The 23283-nt window shown below is 32.6% G+C and overlaps 1 protein-coding gene across 1 annotated transcript; it reads left to right on the top strand.

Moving 5' to 3' along the window:
• The first annotated feature begins 12852 nt into the window (after window positions 1–12852).
• LOC111056298 lies at window positions 12853–20013 on the top strand. Its single transcript, XM_039426619.1, has 5 exons — window positions 12853–13017; window positions 13866–13978; window positions 16446–16628; window positions 18495–18627; window positions 19698–20013. The coding sequence occupies exons 2-5, from the start codon at window positions 13910–13912 to the stop codon at window positions 19886–19888; spliced, it is 576 nt and encodes a 191-aa protein (XP_039282553.1). The 5' UTR covers window positions 12853–13017; window positions 13866–13909; the 3' UTR covers window positions 19889–20013.
• The last annotated feature ends 3270 nt before the right edge of the window (window positions 20014–23283 follow it).

Here is a 23283-nt window from a genome sequence, read left to right as displayed (position 1 = left end):
AGGAATAATAGTAGATGATTCATTGAAATGGAACAAACACATAACATATACAACTGCCAAAATAAGGAAGCTTATATACAAATTCTATCAATTAAGGCGTATCATAGACAAAGAAATGTTAAAAACTGTATACTTAACATTAGTTGAATCTCTTTTAAGGTACGGTCTGTTAGTTTGGGGTGCAGCTAACTTCAGTTTTATAGATCCATTATTTAAAGATCTAAGCCAGCTGGTGACAGGTCAATAACGCAGCAGACACACGAGGTCTGCTATCTCTTCATAGTGAATGATTTTATAGAATCAACAGTTGCCAACAGTTTGCAATTCAATAATCTTATTTTCTCGAACATCAAGCTTATTTTCAATTTTAGTTGAAAATATACTAAACTTTAATTGTAGAGATTTTTATGCTCAATCTTTTCCACTTGAGATTTTTTGTTTAAATTGTACCTGAAGCCTGATAATTGGGATCTAAAATCAAACTTTGCATAGATGGGGCGCAGCTCCTGAAATTTTTACAGATATGGGACTTGTGGTAGTTGATAGAGCTTATCAATGACTATTTCAGGTATAAATTTGATCAAAATCGTTGGAGCCATTTTCGAGAAAATCGCGAAAACCCCTGTTTTTGACAACATTTTCGCCATTTCAGCCGCCATCTTGAATTGCTTTCGATCGAAATTGTTCGTGTCGGATCCTTATAGTATAAGGACCTCAAGTTCCAAATTTCAAGTCATTCCGTTAATTGGGAGATGAGATATCGTGTACACAGACGCACATACACTCATACACACACACACACCACACACACACACACACACACACACACCACACACACACACACACACACACACACACACACACATACAGACCAATACCCAAAAACCATTTTTTTGGACTCAAAGGACCTTGAAACGTATAGAAATTTAGAAATTGGGAACCTTATTTTTTTCGGAAAGCAATACTTTCCTTACCTATGGTAATAGGGCAAGGAAAGTAAAAATTAACATTTTTTGTAAATTCGATAACTTGTTTATTTTGCCATAAATCGCGAAAAACGCATATTAGAACAAAGCCAATGATATACTTAGCATCGTTTAATGCACCACAAAATTGTGTATGTAACGTACTTTTAACTAGAAATTGTTTTCAACTTTGAACTTTTCTTTATTTACCTATGAAAATAATTAAATAATAGCCTACTTGAGAAATTCAGTTCCCATGTACATGAAAATTTTTATTTTTGAGAAAATTTCGGGGGGGGTCCCAACCCCTGTGACCCACCCCCTGGGTACGGCCTTGCCTGGGTACAAAAGAGAAGGGAGTGGAGCAGGTTACAGGCGGCCGAAATGAGATTTTTAAGGTCAGTAAAGGGATGCACCAGAGAGAACAGGCTTTATAATATCGATATCCGTAGAGAGCTCAATGTGATCTCTATACCTCAACGAGTTGCCGAGAATCGACAACAGTGGAGAGAGAATGGGAAACGGAAGAATCCCGAAAGCTGCCATTGCTTACAAGCCAGAAGGGAGGAGAAGTATTGGCAGACCAAGAAAAAGGTGGGAGAATGTTTGAAGGCGGAACAGGTATTAATGCCTACCTCTGTAACAAGTTAATCTACGACGAGTTAATCTACAATGTACCGTATATATTTTACACCTATACGGTTAGTAGTTTATGTTTCCACTTCTGACGCGTTGATAAGCTTAGGCCCGGTTGCACAACAGCCGGTTAAATTTTAATCGTGATTAATTCCACGGGAACCAATCAGAGAAGGCGCTTTTGAAAAGACGGCTTCTCTGATTAGCTCTCGTGGAATTAATCACGGTTAAAATTTAACCGGCTGTTGTCAACCGGCACTTATAGTGATAAAGTAGATCCAGTAGAAGAATAATGCTTTGTTTGCAACAATGCGATTCGCATGACGGCGACGGAAGCGGGAGAATTTTTAAGCTGAGGCGGAGAAAACTTATATTTAAGTATTTACTAAAATACTATTGTTTTATCTATGCTGAGGCTAATAAATAATTGGAATCATCACCGTTGTCCTCATGCGAATCGCAGTATGTGAGAACAAACTTTGAGAACAAAGAACGTTTAATATACTATTAAACGAGCAACTTCTGTTTATATGTTTAGATGTTTATATGTTTGTATTTCACCGGATCTTGAAAACGGCTCTAACGATTCTCACGAAATTCAGAACATAGTAGGTTTATAATATAAAGATTCGATTGCACTAGGTCTCATCCCTGGGAAACTCGCTGAAGGACATTAAAAGGATAATTATTATTCATCCTTGGAAAAACAGCTGATAATAATTATTTCGTCGTCTGTTGATGATGGAAGTGAGTGAGCGAGTTCATGTGTGTGGGACTGTGTCAAAATTATGACTCAGCTGTTGAACTTTTGTAATCATTCAATCAGGTACTTAGTGCCGGTTGCAAAAAAGCCGGGTTATTTTATTTTCAATCCTGATTAATTCCAGTAGATCCATCTTTTTGAAATGGTCTTCTCTGATTTGGTTCACGTGAAGTTAATAAGGATTGAAATTTAACCGGCCCTTGTGCAATTGGGCCTTTGGGAGGGAAATTTTTGCATCCCTCTGCGAATTAATCTAAATTTACTGTGATTAGATAGGATATTAGGACATTAAAAGGATAATTATTATTCATCCTTGGAAAAACAGCTGACTATAATTATTTAGTCGTCTGTTGGTGATGGAAGTGAGTGAGCGAGTTCATGTGTGTGGGACTGTGTCAAAATTATGACTCAGCTGTTGAACTTTTGTAATCAATTCAATCAGGTACTTAGTGCCGGTTGCAAAAAAACCGGGTTATTTTCAATCCTGATTAATTCCAGTAGATCCATCTTTTTGAAATGGTCTTCTCTGATTTGGTTCACGTGAAGTTAATAAGGATTGAAATTTAACCGGCCCTTGTGCAATTGGGCCTTTGGGAGGGAAATTTTTGCATCCCTCTGCGAATTAATCTAAATTTACTGTGATTAGATAGGATATTAGGACATTAAAAGGATAATTATTATTCATCCTTGGAAAAACAGCTGACTATAATTATTAAGTCGTCTGTTGGTGATGGAAGTGAGTGAGCGAGTTCATGTGTGTGGGACTGTGTCAAAATTATGACTCAGCTGTTGAACTTTTGTAATCATTCAATCAGGTACTTAGTGCCGGTTGCAAAAAAGCCGGGTTATTTTCAATCCTGATTAATTCCAGTAGATCCATCTTTTTGAAATGGTCTTCTCTGATTTGGTTCACGTGAAGTTAATCAGGATTAAAAGTTAACCGGCTTTTGTGCAACTGGGCTTTTGTGAGGAAAATTTTTGCATTCCTCTGGGAATTAATCTAAATTTACTGTGATTAGATCACATAACATTTCTGTATGAATTTTATCAATGTTATTATAATTTTTTCTTTCGTAATAAATTTTTATGTTTTTGTACTCCAGAGCGAAGCTCGGTCCCCGATATTAAGTTACAAATTGAGATCTGTCTGAGATCTGAAATAATATTTGGATAGTACAAAGCTTATAAGGTACAATTTGAAAAAATATAGCCTATGGATGTTATCAGTGTTAGTGTTGCTGGTATGGAGCTGAGTCGAGGATACTTTTATAATAAGGTACATTTTGTGTTATTTTAGAAATTTATTGTCTTGAATATAACTGTTTACTACAATCATTCTCAAGTTCATAGTACAATCATTTTTTTAAACAGCACCAGGCATAGGCAGCATGATATGACGTTTGAAAACAGGATCATCATCTGCACTTTTTACATTGAGTTCGTATTGTTTCCGGGTTTTTTCGACATTGGAGAGCAACCAACACTGCTGTTAACTGTTTTTGATTTGTGGAAAATTTTAGAGGAAAACGAAGTAACGGTACGGCATTTCTAGCAGAACGGAATCCTGCCAGGAAATACTGTAAACTGATGCGGTATACTATAACTACACTAAACAATATAGTATATAATATTCTAGAAGCGCCTATGATTGTTCGAATTGGTTTCCTTCCTTTTCAGATCGTCGGTTATCACTTTTCCAATAGGCTCTATTACTAGATCCAACGGAGCGTACAATTCTGGCACCGTTTACAGTAATTATAAACCTGTGGTACTGTCTTTTTTATACCTAATACTGGACTTGTACACTTGGCAGAAGTATTTTGCTGTTGAGAGCGAGAGGAGATCCTTGTTCGAAAAACGTTAAATACAATCGAAATGTACGGTAATTTTTTCGCAAATTTTTCCGTAGGTAAATAAATTTTTCCAATGGCCTTCTTTTTTGAATGTTCTATTTTGAGTATTTTTTTATCCTCAAGCTCTTTTACTGATTGGCTGCTTTGAATATTTCTCTTCTAATTCTTCTTTATTTAAGGCTGAGCAAAGGCTAAAAATAAACTTTCTACTCGTGATATTTTTCAAAGTTTTTCGATTTGTATATCATCAAGCTATCAAAATGAAAAAGTTTTATCAGGAAAACATTTTTTTTTGATCTTTACTTTTTGAGATGTGAGCGCCTAAAGTTTAAATTTTTGGGACAGAACATTCCAAATTCGGTAAAAGATAAATCCATGAGATTTAGAGGATAGATTCTTCATGGTATTGTTGATCTAGTAAAACAAAAATTTTCTGAAAATATCAATTTTTAAGATAGTTATTCAATTTACTAAAAATGACCAAAAATAACTCAATTAAAAGTTATTTTTAGTAAATTGGATATCTTTTCAAACATTTTCATTTTTAGAAAATTTTTGTTCTACTAGATCAACAATACCTTGAAGAATACATCCTCTAAATCTCAATGATTTATCTCTTACGGAATTTGAAATGTTCTATCCCAAAAATTCAAACTTCAGGCGCTTATATCTCAAAAAGTAATGATCGGAAAAAAATGTTTTCCTGAAAAAACGTTTTCATTTTGATAGCTTGATGATATAAAAATCGAAAAACTTTGAAAAATATCACGAGTAGAAAGTTTATTTTCAGCCTTTGCACAGCCTTAAATACAATCGAAATGTACGGTAATTTTTCGCAATGTTTGCGTAGGTAAATAAATTTTTTCCATGGCCTTCTTTTTTAAATGTTCTATTTTGAGTAATTTTTATCCTCAAGTTCTTTTACTGATTGGCTGCTTTGCGTATTTCTCTTCTAGTTCTTCTTTATCTAATGGCATGCGGTACCTTTATAACATATTTTCGTGTAGATTTTAATAGGTCGAATTTGTTAATTATTGAATTATAATATTGCTTACAACAATCATTAGATATCATAACAGAATATACAGTAGAAGACATGTGGTAATCATAAAGTTGGTGACACATTTATTTATTTAGCCTATGGCAGTTTTGTCAAAACTAAGAAAATTTCACACTATAAGTGCACGTCAAGGGTTGAAATGTACTGTATTGCCTGGGGACTGGCTACAGTGAAGTCGTTAGCCTCACCCAGGTAGGCACGTCTCTCACATTCAATAATATGATGTGGTGCTCTGTCTGCTCCATTGCCCCACAGTCACATAGTGTGGGGAGTCTGCTAGTCCCCATTTGAAAAATGATGCATTGCATCTCCCATGTTTAGACCGAATTCTGTTAAGCGCCACCCAGATGCGCCGGGGAAGTTCAAAACCAGGAGGACTAGTGCCTGAGAAATATTCAAATTTTAAATATTTTGGCGACACAATAATTATTCGACAATTCACTGCATAAAGAGATTCTAATAAGAGGGGAAGTAGTATTATTCTCTTTTTTTTTTTAGTCTGCAGAAAACTGATTTGTTCTCAAACGTTTTTCAAATATATTTATTGAATAAAAAGCTGGTGAGATCGAGTGGGGAGGAAGTAAATTTTTGAAAGTTCTAAATAATAATATTAACTATATTATCACAGTTAAGAAAATTAAATTGCATATTTATGCAATCTCACAAGAAAAAATGAAAAAGAAAATGTCACCGGTAACCACAAAACTGATAAGGTGAATTTGGACGTCAACATTCAACAATATTGACTCAGTTACAGATTCACTGTTTTAGATCAAAGTTTCATCAACTTCTTACAGTTACAGGTTTAGTGTGTTAAACAAAGTGAGATGCTACACAAAAAAGATTATTGTGAGAAATATTATTCATTACCTACTAAAAATATTAACTGTGTTTGATTGAATTCCAACTAAATTTATTTATGTTATTAGTGTAGTGGCTAATCGGTGATAATTCTGGAAAAATATGTTTTTCTTACTCCAATCCAGTATTTTATGTATTATTTTGTGTAAGTTTTTTTATTTATTCTATCCTGTACAATGATAATATTTTTTATTGTATATATAACTGTTACTAGTACTAGGACTAACGATCAGTTTCTATCCTAAATTAATACTTTCAAGTCATTTTACAAGAAGAATCTTGTAATAGCTTCTCCTTGTATTGAATTAGCTCATTCATAATCACTGCACTAAATTGATATATTATTTTTTTTCCACTTTCACTAAGCACTCCTGGAGGTTCACACCCACACCAGATCTGTTGGCTTCTTCCTTTTCAATCTCCTCGTTAATGTTGAGTTGGCCAAAACCTAGATTGCCTCAAAATTTTGGTGGACAATGATATGATAAGAAAAAACACAACTAAAAGGATAATGCCAAAAAAATCCTGTTCTCATTTCTTCTACAATTATTATAATACAGTATACACAAATATAATAGCTATCCTAAATTTATAGGTACTACATGAGGATAAAAATAAATAAACAGTATTTCATTGTCATTGAAATTTAAAAGCAATACAAACAGTTGAGGGTTCTGCCAAACCCTAAGGTTTTTTGGCGGGTGACCAGTTACAGAAAAAAATGAATTACAAAAGATAAATAAACTTAGACAAAATAAATATTACAAGTAATATTATAAGTAAAAAATGAAAGAAAACTAATACAAAATGCAAAAATAAAATAAGAAATATTCATCAGATTTTGATACAGAATTAATAAAAAAAAATGGAAAAAATATTAGAAAGGATTGAAATAAAAAGGAAAAGGGAAAAATTGTTTTACACAAGTAATACTACATTTCTATCGTTGAGGCAGGCAGCAGTGACAATAAAAGGAAAATTTTAAAACTTCAGCCAGCAAAAATTGAAAAATTCTAATAATGTAAGCATATGCTGTCATTTTTTTTAACTTGACGTTTCTTAAATTATGTGTACGTTTGTGATATTATTAGTTTTATAAATTGATTTTGCTGTTATTATTGAGATACAACATTACATCCTTCTTAAAGTAATCACGAGTATTTGGAGGAAGTCTGTTAAATAAGTAGGGAATTACATAATGTAGGGATCTTTTACCTGACAATATAATTTTAACAATATAATTTTCTGTACAAATTTATGGAGTAGTGTGCTATGCTCTGTTGAAGCCTATATTTATCTCTATATGTTATTATATTGTTTATAATTATAAATAATAAATTTAGTGCTTTCTTGTGAAAATAAAAAAATTAACATCCTGATTATTCCTACCAGTAATTATAACTAATTGTACGTTCATAAGCTTATATTTGAGTAGGCCTATGCTATGTTGAGTTTTCTATTCTGTGATAGTTATAGTAGGTAGTGTAAAGAATGTCTTAATTTTCTAGAACCTCCAGAATAATTTCAAAAAAAAACAGTTACAAATTGTTATATTATCACTCTTCTATATGTAGTCATCAATCATTACATTAAAAATAGGAAGAAAAATAAAAATCTCAGTGCCCTTTATGAATTATTTAATCACAACAATCATGTTTCGGACATTGATGGCCATTTTCAAGTTTGTAATGTAATGCCATTCATTACATTAATTTTATTACTGCATGTCATTAGATCATTTTGAGATATCATGTAAGAAGTCTTTTTTCTTTAGGGCTACTTTTAGTATAAATAAAAATATAAATCTGAGTGCCCTTATAAATTATTTCGTCACGACATGTTTCGGCTACTGATGCCATTTTCAAGTGATTCTTAATTATTATGTTGTGACGAAATAATTTAAAAGGGTACTCAGATTTATATTTTTATTTCATGTAAGAAGTGACTACGGGAAAATCAGGGTTCTACTGTAATTGAATCAACTTATAAAATCATTTATTTAATAAAATCACTTACTAGTAACACAGTGTCAGAACTTCAACAAAGTTATTATAATAATGTTTCGTCATGGAAAGCAACTTCAAAATCACTTCACTTTTATATATGGTATACCGTACTTATTTCTACATTTTAAGTTATAAATGGCCAAAGTAGGTCGAAACTAGTCGTTAAAATGTTTATGGGCCGGTTTCCAAGCTCGGGATTTAGCTAAGTCCTAGACTTTAAACAGCTGGAGTCAGAAAATTGGCTTTCCAAAACGGGGCGTAGTCGCAGCTTTTATAACAGTAGTCGTAGTTTTTATTTTCCCATTTCTATAATTGGAAACGTTTTTCCTCGACGAAATTAGACATTCTAAAATAATTCAAAATAGCTGAAACTTTACACTATTTTCTCTTTATTTTATTTTGCGTTCAATTTTCTAGTTTTTCGAAATTTAATTCAAACGTGACTATGACAATGACTGCGACTACGCCCCGTTTTGGAAAGCCAATTTTCTGACTCCAGCTGTTTAAAGTCTAGGACTTGGCTAAATCACGAGCTCGGAAACCGGCCCTTAGAGTTTTTAAAATGTTTTAATAAAAGGGTACTACAAGTTTTATCAATAAATTTATTTTTATTTGTAGGTTGGTCTGTATGGTTAACCCGTCCCGATATGATAGTAAAGGAGCCTCAAAGGTAAATTTATATTATTTAAAATATTTTATCAGCTACCATACAAATTACTATAAAAGTTATAGCTACCAGCTCCAAAAAAGTAGAAACATAAATATTCTATTTTCTCAACAAAGAACCTATAAGATCCTTATGTGGTTGACTAAGTAGTAGCTGAATAACCTAAGCACCTATGTAGGTTACTACAAATCTACCGGTAATCTAATGTGATATGGTAAAGATATAAAATCTTAAAATGTAACACTTCTACTATTTTTGACATCTCTAATCATATTTTATGTAATTGAAAAGCTATATAGCCCACATTTCTGGTGAGGAGCTGAAGGCGGACACATACTTATATTGAAGAGAATCAAACAAACAAAAATAGTCTTATTCAAGGTCAAAACATATAGTGGAGCGGCGAATGTAGGGTGGAAGGAAGCAGGTAGTGTGGAAGAAGGAGCGAATTCATACAAAATGCATTATTTTCTACACCCTCAGCTACTGTACCTTCTCTTCTACCTTCTCTGATACACTATTCTCTACCTTCACCAGTCCACTTTCTTTTGACCCTTATGCACAGAGTAATGAACAAATAGTAACAGTAAACCTATTCCCCTAATATGAGTGCTTCAGTCCAGTCAAGGAAAGGTTATAGAGGGAAAAGTTTGGAAGACAATTTTTGACCCCACAGTTCTGTTAAGGGTAGTAAGGAGGTAAACATATCAAAAGTCCCCACCCCTACCCACTGTGCTAAGGGGGTGGGAGTGGTTTAAAGGTACCATTTTTTGGTTTCTCGCATAAAACTCAAAAACCATCTATCCTAAGGACTTGAATGTCATATAACAAATTAAAGCCTTACATAATTTCCTACAATATTCATTGTACAACTTTATTTATATCTCCTCTAGTTTTCTAGATATCCGCTCTTGAAAGTGTGACATTTTTGAAAAAGATACGTTTGCCACTAATTTTTTTCTATTTTTGATCTTATAACTTTTTGAAAATCGATGGGAAAATCCATGTTGATTATGAGCTCATAGAGAGAATTACATTTTGTTCAATTTTATGTATAATTTCACACTTCTACGAATTTCCCTACACCTTTTGCAGCAGCTTTAGTGTTGAATGTGAAATCTCCATTTTTGCAACAATAGACAAACTGACAAAGGAATTTGGAGGGAATGTTTTAAAAAAATTTGACTTTGCAGCTTTGTTGAGACTAGTTAGGAGGAGAAAATATCAGAAGGCCCTATTCATAACTCATGTGCTAAGGGGATAAGGGTGGCTTAAAAGTTGCATTTTTCACAAAGTAGAAGATTTCTACTTCTCTTCTTCTCTGTGTCAATTTTCATAACGGCAAGGAAAGTTGTGTGAGTGCGCCACACCAGATTTTTTATTCTTGCTTTGAAACTTGAAAATGGCCAAAGTAGGCCGAAACTATAGTTGTTTAAAATGTTTTAAATAAATGGGTACTTCATGTTTTTATATTGTTTTTATAATTGAAGATATAGTTGTATATAGTTATAGATGTATAATTATTGTGTTCTAAAGCTGCGTTTATACCAAAGTTATTAACAAAATGTTTATTTCTCTGTCCTTATGGATTCTATTAGATTGAACGGAGCTTGACAAACACATATGTTCATCATGTGTATGATAAGTTATGTTCAATCTAATAGAATCTGTAAGGATTAAGTTATTTACATTTTGTTAATATAACTTTGGTGTGAACACAGCTTTAGTGGATCTCTTCCCACAGGAATGTCCAAATTTGTTTATCACTCTTATGCACTTTAATCAATTCTGTAGGCTACTCTATACACGGTACTGTAACTATGTCTCCATATTTATAACTACCTAGGTACTTTTATTCTGCCTATATAATATACAGAGTACTGTATAATTATTGTTATTTTAGTGGATTAAATAACTTTGGTGTAAACCCAGCTTTATGCTATTTCATTTTAATTTCAATTTAATTTATTGCCAATTAGAAAATTCAAGACATATTACAAACTCTTTATAATATGACATATCATTGAAAATATAAATAAACATAATTACTCATACATATACAGTAGAACTCTAATCATCCGAATTAATAGGGACCGGGACCCATTCAGATAATCAAATATACGGAGTTTTATTTAAAAAATGCCATTGGAGAGATAAAAGCTACGTTTTGATATTGCACTATTTTTTCATTGAATTAAATGAAAGAAACATGATATTTTCACATGTTTTACTTCACTGACTTCGCGGAGGGAAGGACAATAGTGAGGGAACGCGCAAACACTGGCTTTGCGGGAGGAAGAATAATAGCGCACTTAGACTTTTTTTGGACAATTTTTTTCTGAAAGTGATTCGGTTAATCGGTGATTCGGATAGTCGCAGTTCGGATAATTGGAGTTCTATTGTACTTGAATAAAATAAAGTATAAAATCTAGGCATCGCCAGCTAAAAGAAACTCTTTGCCCGCTGGTGAGAGTTACAAAACAGTAAAAGAAAAACATAATTTTTTTTCTCAACACACAAAAATACAATGGAAAAAGCGATTTATAAACAAGTACAATAACAGTAACAATGATATTAATAACACATAAAACAAACAATATTGATAAAATTATGTGTGATGGACGAAAGAGGGGGAAAATACCTTGTCAACTTTTATTTTGAAATAATATAGGCTAATTATAATAATTAAATAGTAATATTGTTTCACTATGATAATAGTCAGTCTCCTTGATCGGTCAATTTTAAATTTAAATTTATCCTCGAAGATAGCAGGTGAATATCATACAAATTAATCTATTAGAAAACACTACAAAAATATAAAATGACTATTAGAATCCGCATAGACTACATTTTTGGTTTGGACATTGTCTCTGTGTTGGAACAGGTTTCAAATGATCAAGTATTCAACAACTTCCAGTGCTTTAACTGTTATGGAAAGAAGGTTCCTGTTTCAGTGAGAACCATCTTTGTTCAAACTTAGATTGAAAACTCTCTTGACAGAAAATTCTCTACACTCACTGTCGGAATTTTTTGATGTGGATAGGAATATAATTAGTAATTATTTGTAACTAGATGTTCAATAATGTATTAATATTAGGTTGACAAAAATTTTAGTGTATGAGAATATATTTGAATTACCGTATATATGTATGCTTGTAACATTCTTTATGTATGAGCTGAAACAATCATATGATAAGTCAGTTTCTTCAACTTGCGGTCTGTCTCCCCCGGCCAATCGACCTGAATCAAACGATAAGAATAATGATTTAAAAGCACCTTGGCAAGCTGAATTAAATGTGTATGATAAAGTGCTAGAAATAAATATTACTATCTGTGGTGGCACACTTATATCACCTCAAATTGTCTTAACAGGTTTGTTATTTTGTATTTATTCACGAGTATAGTAGGTGTCTATCATACAAATTAACCTATTAGAAAACACTACAAAAATATAAAATGACTATTAGAACCTGCATAGACTACATGATTGATGTTTTATATTGTCTTTGATTTTGTACAGTGTCTCTGTGTTGGAATAGGTTTCAAATGATCAAGTATTCAACAACTTCCAGTGCTTTAACTGTTATGGAAAGAAGGTTCCTGTTTCAGTGAGAACCATCTTTGTTCAAACTTAGATTGAAAACTCTCTTGACAGAAAATTCTCTACACTCACTGTCGGAATTTTTTGATGTGGATAGGAATATAATTAGTAATTATTTGTAACTAGATGTTCCATAACGTATTAATATTAGGTTGACAATAATTTTAGTGTATGAGAATATATTTGAATTACCGTATATATGTATTATATGCTTGTAACATTTTTTATGTATGAGCTTAAACAATCATATGATAAGTCAGTATTTTTAATTGTTTTTGATTTTTGTGTGTTTTGAACATTGTAACGTTTCCGATTGTATAATCTATATGCTTAAAGGAATAAAATCTATTCTATTCAAATTATTATGAAAGTAGACCTACAGCTCACCTGTATTTTCTATCATAAATAATAATTGAATTTGTTTTGTTGTACAGTTTCTTCAACTTGCGGTCTGTCTCCCCCGGCCCATCAACCGGAATCAAACGATAAGAATAATGATTTAAAAGCACCTTGGCAAGCTGAACTAAATGTGTATGATGAAGTGCTAGAAATAAATATTACTATCTGTGGTGGCACACTTATATCACCTCAAATTGTCTTAACAGGTTTGTTATTTTGTATTCTTCCTATTAGAAATAATACTCTCACCATTAATTGGAAGATGTGGATTTTCAATTAATCACTTAATACTAAATAAACAACTCACATCTCTTAAAAGTAATTCATTTTTAATACTTTGATTGTATGTTATGAGATGTTGTGATATTTCTCCATAATTGAAAGAATAAGACGTTGATGTTGTCAATACCACTTTAATTTATTCGAAAAATTAATTCATCTTACAGAACCAGGTTTCATAGTAACACCTACCACATCTTCAGCTGAACTGATATTGGTATTGACAACATCAACATCTTATTCTTTCAATAATTCATTTTTAGTGATGGCACTTTTGTAATTGAATATAAGGAGTTCAAACACTCTGTCAAGATAATTTCCATTGATGGTAGATGAATAGTATTTTTTCCACTTTTTGTGTAGTTGAGAAGTTGATATTGTGGTAATTATTCATATTAAATAAAAAAACTGAGAAATTGTCAAAAACTACATTTTACTGATTTTATTGAAAGTTAGAAAGACCGGTTTCGGTTATTACATCAGTGTCAATCTCTGAATCGTATATGCCAACTCTTGCTTCCTGTTTTAAATACATCTATTGAGTTTATAACCGTGATTATTCAACAAAACAATACATCTATTGAGTTTATAACCGTGATTATTCAACAAAACAAACAATTGAATCTGATGACAATGTGACGGACATCATTTAACAAAGGTTGAATTTAATAGACGTATGTGCAACCAGGATCCAGTATTTGGACTTGTTGGGTAGTGAGTAATGAGAAGATTGGCATTTCTTTAATAAGTAAATTTAATAACATTTCATTTTCAGGAAAACCCTGTGTAACTAAAGGTAGTTCAGGACAAAAAATTGATATGAAAAAACTCCTTATTGGCCTGGGGAGAACTAGTCGCTTTGAAAGAAACTATGAACAAGTTTTGAGAGTAAGTTATTCTCAACCATACACAAAATATAATATTATCAGTGAATGTTATATATTTATAATAATGATGGCTTATTGAACCATTCAGAACTGCGATGTATTGACACACTATTTTGATGTTTCATACAACGACATTTATCTTTTTTCCGTTAGGGCTACCGTACTCTTGAATATGAATAAAAATATAAATCCAAGTACTCTTTTTAAAACAGTTTACTCACAACATGTTTCGGCTACATGATGCCATAATCAAGTGATTGGAAAATAATAATCACTTGATAATGGCATCATATAGCCGAAAAATGTTGTGAGTAAACTATTTTAAAAAGGGTACTGTACTGCGTTTACACCGGAGTTAATAACACGAGTTATTAACAAAAAGTTGATAACTTGACTTGACTGAATCGTCAAAAAATTATCTTAACAAAAGTTAATAACTCTTGTTTTTAACAGAAAAAAATCATTGTTATTAGAGAAAATGTTAATGACTTTTGTCATTATTAACTGACGTTAATAACAAAAAATTAAAAACCTTTGTTATTAACTCCGGTGTAAACGCAGCTTCAGATTTCTATTTTCATTTATAAACAACATTTATGTACATTATGTCAATTATTTATGTAAATAAAGTTTTGGGAAGCAAGCGTCCATTTTCAACAGTAGCCCCATATCTACATTATTTATAATATTGATAAAAAATTCAAATGTTAAAAAAATAAAACTATATTTTCACTAAGCCATGTTTTTTTTGCATTTCTTGTTTAAATCTATTGGTAGGTGTTGATTTTTTTTGCTATGGTTGATGCCCACATGAGCTACAGCAGGCTTTTGCGTGGGTAATAAAACAGACGATGATGAGAGATGAGTGCTCCTAGGAGGGTTTCGAACCAACGGAAAGCGACTTTTGTACTCATAAATGGTATTCAGTGGCAGGGGTGCCAATACCCTCAAACTACAACTTTAGGAGTCCTAAATAATATTAGGAGATCCATATTGACGATATTGCCGATTGATTGACAAGTTGAAAGCCTGCCAGCTAATCGATGTTATCGATGTTGAGATGAAAATCCTCAAATTAAAATTCTCGATACAATTTCCAAAAACCAGTAAGCTGGCGCCTTCACTGATCATAAGTAGTTTATTTCAGTAGGAACTCATGATTTACATCGTTGGGAAATACAAAGGAGTAATGAATGAATAAAAATAATAATAAAAGAATGAATAAAATAAAAATTATTGACTGAGAGAATCAGTCCTTCAGGTTACAGTTTGTGTGAAATAAGTTGAGACTTGGCCCTCCATCCGAAGAAATTCAAAATACCTTTTGAAACAAAAAAGTTTCCAGCATGTCGAAAATTTCATGTTTTCTGCTCGAAATGTCTCGACATTGACGAACATAATCATTAATTAAAGAAATAAGTCGGATAAAAATTAACCAGACACCAATAGAAACGAGACATTTTCCCCGTTAATTCGATATAAAATTATTACGCATTACGACGCCCAATGATTCTGAGAGAAGTGATATTCAAAAGAAAAACAAATCTTCGCGATGTTTCCAATTTTATCATAAAAGTTAAATTTTCTTTTAATCCTTCAACCCTGAAGATTTTTTAGTACTACTCGGATATCGGGGATGATACTCTACATCCAATATCTATCTTTAGCTCTTTTTAATTTAATTTGTACTCTAATTTGTACTCTAATTTGTATCTCTTCTTACTTGACTAGAATTGAAGCAGAATAAGTTAACCGCACTTCACTGCCAACACACAAGGACTCTTATGTTGGCAGTGCCGAATATTACATTGATAATTATTGTTGTGCAAGTTACAATAAATGTCTATTTGTAGGTAATTCTATATTGCAAACTTTAGTGATTGTATTGTACAAGTATTTGTATGTGATTTTTGGCAATAAATTCAATTCAATTCAATTCTGAGGTTGAATTGGAAATTTGAGAAAGTTGCAATTTTACACGATTTGGCAACCCTGCAATTTGTTCGGATGGAGGGCCAAGTCTCAACTTATTTTACACAAACTATAAAATTGATCCCCCAAAAATTTGTATGACGCCATTGGCGTCATGTACCCCCCCCCCCGAATTAAGGCACCCCTGTTCAGTGGAGTTCAGCTCTTAAAAGTGGCGAGTGGGAGTAGCAGTAAAGGCGCATGGATCTAGATTTAGGGATCCAGGCTCATGGATTTGGTCAAATAATATTTATTATTTTCCATATGAACATCTCATTTAATGTGATCAATCTGATCATAGCCAACTATTGAATACATTTTGATGTTGAATACATTTAATGTTGAATACAGGTGCATAAATATTTTGAATACAGATTTAGAGTCAAATAATAATCATTATATATTCCATATGAACATCTCATTTAATGTGATCAATCTGATCATAGCCAACTATTGAATACATTTTCATGTTGAATACATTTTAATGTTGAATACAGGTGCAACAGATAACGGTGGGGGGACTCTTCGCTGCCTTGGCCGTGTCTGGTCTGACAGAACTCGTCAACATTGCCATTCTAAAACTAGAGTCACCAGCTGAAATCAGCTGGAATGTAATGCCTGCCTGCTTTGACTCGTCAATACTCGCCCCAAAAACTGGTCATAGCTTCTTATCAGGAGTGGTGAGTAAAAATTGAAAATAAACTCGAAAAAAATCTATATATATAAAAATGAATGTCTGTTTGTGTGTTAGTCTGTTTGTTTGTTAGTTTGTTCCCTATAGACTCGAAAACTACTTGACAGAACGGCATGAAACTTTGGGAATATGTTGTGTGAATATTGGGGATGATTTATGAACAGAAATTTTAATAGGGGGGATAATAATAATTATATATTAATCCATTTTACATACCTATGTTTTGGAAATTGTCGGCCGAGCGGCTAACGTAGAACGGGAAGATCATGTTGATTCAAGATCATTATGATTCAAGATCATTATGATTCAAGATCATTATGATTCAAGATCATTATGATTCAAGATCATGTTGTGATAATATGATTTAGCATCTAAACTTACCAGCTGTAATAAACACGTCACTCTGTGATAAAATTTATTGTTTACTGGTATTAAAACGGTAGTTTTAAGCACATAGGAAGTCCGTATTGAGATATAAATGAAAATATTGATTGGCAGATAAATTTCATGATTCACCAAATAAAGTCAAGTGTGACATGGGATAAACTGACTTTTTGGCGGTACGAAGTTTGCCGGGTAAGAATAAGAAATTAAGCTTGTTATCCCCAGGACTTCAATTCAATTAATTTCAATTTAACTTATCATGTTATGTATCGTATATAATACAATATTAACACAGGTCATAAGCATCACATCAAACAATATACATCATAAATACATTACAAATGTCATTACAATATACACATGTAATATAGTCTAGATAATTAAAAACAAAAAGAGAAAATTTTACTTCATGAGTGGTGGTCCGATTTTTTTTAACAAACATATTTTTTAATAAGGAGTAGTGCTTCATAATTTATTTATTCATACATTGATTCAAGATTCACAATTATTTATTAAAATAATTGTAGGAGGACCAACAGGCATAGATAATCATTGGCACCTCACCGTATTCACCACCCCTTCCTTACCATTTTTTCACTTTACTTTCAAGTTGAATTATTTTTATTCTCACGTTTGTGAAATTTTTGTTTAAATATGCATTGAATTTGCAATTTTTATTAAAATTAATGCATTCTTTATTCTTTAATATCGGGGAACCGAGCTTCGCTCGTTATTTAAGTATTGATAAACAGAACTCAATTCTTTAAAATGATTAGGGAAGGACTAACAGGCACAGCCCAAAACTGTTTCTTCCCCGAATTTTGATTTATACACACACTATAAATATTCCAAAAAGTAGGATATGTTCCATACACTTGAGTTCAGGTCAAATTTTCAGTCCAAATATTTGAAAACATAAAAGTTATAATTTAGATTGTTTACATACCAAATTGAATAACAAAATAACACTCACTAACCACTTAGAACTGTAAAATAATGATTAACTTTGAATATTATGATACATACCATCTCATGTCAACAAGTCAGATTATTTTGATCGAGTCAATTAAAATTTCTAGATTTCTCACGAGATACGGAAGATACACGCATCTTCTGTTATCGACAGACGACGAAATAATCATCTGTTTTTCCAAGGATGAATTATCCTTTTCATGTCCTTCAGCGAGTTTTCCCAGGGATGAGACCTAGTGCAATCGAATCTTTATATCATAAACCTACTATATTCCAAATTTCGTGAAAATCGTTAGAGCCGTTTTCGAGGTCCGTTGAACATAAATAACCATATAACCAGATATAAAAATATAAACTGATAAACAGAAATTGCTCGCTTAATATAATAGGATTTCAACAAATACCTTATTGCATATCATTAACGATAATTTTGTTTATTTAAAAATGTGAGGAATACAAAGTAGATTTAAATTTAATTACATCCTAAATTTTTCAGATTGTTGGTCGGACGAATGAAGGTGTAGTATGGGACAATGTGGACGCTGAAAAAGTACCACTTCGAATAAAGGTTTTTCAAGGTTCTGTGGTAAATCAGGGTAACAACTTCTCACCTATATTTACAACAAATTGTAAGTAAAGATCATACACCCCAGTGTACCTGGAATACATGTATTCTAGGTACATTGATACACCCTCATTATTCCAACTGATTAGTTCATTATATAAATCTTTATTATATTTAAATAAACATAAAGCCGAAGGTAAGCAAGTTCTAATGACAAGAAACATTTATATATAAGCACATAATTAAATTACAACTACATCGTCGCAAGTGGATAGGCACGAAAAATTCTCAAAATTTCAATTAATGATATAATGAATCTCAGAATCCACTGGTGGATACTTTACAATAATTTTATATTTATAGTAGCTACATTCGTCATAAAAATACTATTTGAGTTACAAAAATCAATTGATATAGAAAATCAATTCACAATAATCTCAATTCCTGAAAAATAGTAAATACTATCTATTCAGCCAATGTTGTAGATTTTCTGACAAAATAAAAGTTAATCCAGGTACAGTAGTCTTTGTTACTAAATAAATTAAGAGCTGATTTAATGAGCTTATTATGAGCTAACATGAACAAGAATCTACCTATATTCTTCTTCTTCTTCTTCGTTCTTCTTCTTATCTCCATCCTTTACTTGCTTCTTCTTCTTCTTCTAGCGTTTTTGTTCTTCTTAGTCGCCTTTTTTCTTAACGTGTATTCTTTCGTCTTTTCTCTTCTCCTGTATTCTTTTTCACCTCGTCATATCTACCTATCCTTTTGTCTTCTTCTTCTTCTCCTTACTTCTCCTTCTTCGCTTCTTCTTCTTCATCTTCTTCTTCTCCTACTCCTCCTTACTTTTCCTTCCCCTTCTTGCCCTTCTCCTCCTTTCCCTCCTTCTTCTTCTGCTCCTTCTCCTCCTCCTCTTCGCCCTCCTTCTCCTTCCTCTTGTTATTCATCCTCCTCCTCCTCCTCGTCTTCATCTTCTTCCTTCTTCTTTTTTTTCTTCTCCTCCTTCTCCTTCTTCTTCTCCTCTTCCTCCTTGTTCTTCTACGTCTTCTCTATTATATTCGCATCCTCCTCGTTCCACCACTTATTTTCTGTCTTTTTCTTGTTCTGATATTGTCTGTTATGTTTGCTCGGTACCTGGGCGGGCAGTAACCAGCATGCGACCTGTAGGCTCTGGCTTCATTGTGGACATAGCTGGCCGAAAGTACATACTAGGAGTGCACGTGGCCAACCGGCGTTACAACAAAATTAGCGAATTCAACAAGGTCTATTTCAATAGCATCGGAAAAGTCATTCGAGAACATCTGAAAGAAAGTTACACACGGACCTAGGTTCACATTCCAATCGGAATTTGAAATACGTAAAATTTTGAAATAGGCTACATAGAAATTCAAAATCATACAAATACATTTTTTTGTTCATGTTGTATTATTTATTTTTCCCTCTTTGTATAGTTGAGAAGTTGATATTGTGGTGATTATTCTTATTAAATGAAAAAGACTAAGAAATTGTCAAAAAACAACGAATTAATTGATACTTAGAAAGACCGGTTTTGGTTATTACCCCATTGTCAATCTCTTATAAACTAAAAGTTTATGATTACTTTAGTTTATCAGAGATTGACAATGGTCTAATAACCGAAACCGGTTTTTCTAAGAAGTATCAATTAAATCTGTGTTTTTGACAATTTTTTAGTCTTTTTCATTTAATATTATTTATTTGGTGAGATAAACAAAAATATCAGGTAAAGTGATCTCTAGGTTCACATTCCAATAAAAATCCGAGATACATAGAAATTCGAAATATGAAAAAATTAAAAAGACATAGGAATTTGAAAGACATGGAAATTTGAGATAGGCTACATAGAAATTCGAAATACATATTTTATTTATGTGTAATGTATTAATTATTGGACGAGACAAACAAAAATACTAAATAAAGCGACTACAAAGACGAGTCTGGAACATTTAGTTATTGGATAAAGCAAAAACATACAATGATCAGAAAAAACAGGCTATTGCCCAAAACTTCTTCTATTCCTTGCGAAATAATTACAAACAAGTACCTACATTTTTAATTCATGTTTTAAATGTATTACAGTATTATTGATTGGGTGAGATGAACAAAAATACTGAATAAAACAACTGGTTTACAAAGAGGAGTTTGTTTTATAAAAAAAATATATATTTTATTAGATAAATCAAACAGGGTACAATAACTACAAAAGGAAAAAAAGGCTATTACCCTAAAGTTCTTCTATTCCTTAATTTTATCTCAAAACGAACGATTTTACAGAGAATGAATAGCCTACAGTAGCGTGTTATAGTGCCGAGGTCCACGATATAATGACATTTAACTAACATTGGTGTTGCTATCCTTGTCTATCATCGACAAAGCAGATAGCGTTGTCCCTTTTCTAGCTCAGCAATGCTGCCAAATCGTTTTTCAACAATGTAGAGATATAGTTGACAAAATATTCCATCTCAACTAAGAAATTTTATTGAAAGATATGTATTTTCTTGACAGATAGAATATTTAAATGATAATTAATAATTGATTATTTTTAACAAGAATGAACAGTTGATATTTTAACAGAGATACCGGTATCAGCTATCCTCTACAGAAGGCAGTAGCAAGGCAGAGAATCGGCAAAACTGTTCTATCTTTCTTCACTGCAATTATAACATGCACCTCACTATAGTTCAAATTGCATTGATTTATAAATTGCTTGCATCATTGTGTGTTTAATGTCTTACTATAGTAAAATATTTAACCTGAATTATTATGAAAATTTATAATTTCTTGACCAATGAAAAAATTGATCATTATTAACAAACATCATCAATGTGACATTAGATACTATATCGGGATCATGCTATCTAGAAGGCGGCGGAAATATTAAACTGGGCAACTCTGCAGCTCCAATCATTGCCACTGACTATAGTCTATATATATAAAAGCGAAATGGCACTCACTGACTGACTGACTGACTCACTCACTCACTCGCAGAACTAAAAATCTACCGGACCAAAAACGTTCAAATTTGGTAGGTATGTTCAGTTGGCCCTTTAGAGGCGCACTAAGAAATCTTTTGGCAATATTTCAACTATAAGGGTTGTTTTTAAGGGTTTAAAGTTCGTCTTTTAGCATGTATATTCTTCTTCTCCCAATCTCTTAATTATAATTGAAATTTCCATATCATATGTTACTATAGAACTACAATCTAGCTAGAGTACCTCTTCGAAACTGTTGTTAACTGGCAACTAAATTAATAATTTTGTCAGGTTGGCATTAAGTTGAAATGAATTCATTAGGTTGGCACAAAGTTGAAGATTTAAATGCATTTATCGCGGAAAAATTGATTGGGCACTGCTACTTCAATCCTGGGAATATTATATTACTAGCCGTCAGGCTCGCTTCGCTCGCCATATCCGTTTAGCCAGACGTTTAGTCTGAACCCTGGATTGTCCTAACATATGATAGAAATGCTCAAATGAAAAATGCAGGTGAGCGAAGCGAGCCTGCTGATCTCACTCTTGGACGATCCAGTCGGGGGTCCAGGGGGCGGAGCCCCCTGGCTAGACAGATATGGCGAGCGAAGCGAGCCTGACGGCTAGTATAACATAAATCTATATAGGTATACTGTCTTACTAAACATTTTTCACATGTAAATTTAAAGAACAACGGTACTTTGCACACTGCACAGGGAGAGTATAAAGCGCAATCGATTAATTTTTCATTCAATCGATTCTTCTTCTACCGAATCGATTCTACGTTTACCAAATTGATCCTACATTACATTTTGTAGCTTAGAGTAGAGGCTCCTACTGTTTTATATTCACGTCCAGCTTTGGAAGAGTTCCCCTTCACCCTCACCGATGCATAAGATCTTCCCCAGGGAAAGAGTATCCATTGCCTGCAAATCAGTTAAATCTTTTATTTGGTGCTTCTCTTCCTCTATTATTTATTTATTTTCTCCCTCTATGCAGACAGGATGAAACTGTTTTTCTCTCAGGAAGCTGGCCTGTGGGGTATTCGATCCCTAGTCTACTCTGCGGGGACTTTCCTTATTTTTTCTCGTCTTTAGGGAATAGGAATAGCATAGAAATGAAGAGAGAGAGGAGGAGAGTAGATAGAAAAGGAAACAAGGGAGAGAGATGGAAGAAAAGAGACGTCAGCACAGGAAGAGCCTTTTACTATGTCAATCAATTACATCTATTCAGTCTACTAGATGGAAATAAATTAGAAATTGCATTTTTTTAAATGCTAATTAATGAATAATCTTTATTATTATTAAAGTAAAATCCTGAAACTAATCCTATACTTCTGCTACTGCAAATATTGACAACAGGGTTAACCCTGCATTTCTATTCATTTATTACATGACTTTATTCATTTATTTTGATTTGTATTCATTTTATGATGTGTTATCACCAAATATTCTTCTTTCCATTTATAGAAAAAGATCAATCAACAATACTATTTTTCAGAAACATGAATCATTCCTTGTAGTAATATACAAATAATGAAAACAATATAGAAACATGAAGTACCCTTTTTATTTAAAACATTTTAAAACTTTAAAACATTTCAAGTTTTAAAATGTTTCAAGTAAAAAGGGTAGTTCATGCAGAGCCGCCCCGAGGTTAATAGGCGCCCGGGGCGAGATTTTGATATGCGCCCCCCCCTTACCAGTATAGCGCGGTAAGGTAGTATTTAAAAGTAA

This window comes from Nilaparvata lugens, chromosome 4 (assembly GCF_014356525.2).
Source record: "Nilaparvata lugens isolate BPH chromosome 4, ASM1435652v1, whole genome shotgun sequence".
NCBI lineage: Eukaryota > Metazoa > Arthropoda > Insecta > Hemiptera > Delphacidae > Nilaparvata > Nilaparvata lugens.
This window is presented reverse-complemented; position numbering and strand designations above follow the sequence as displayed.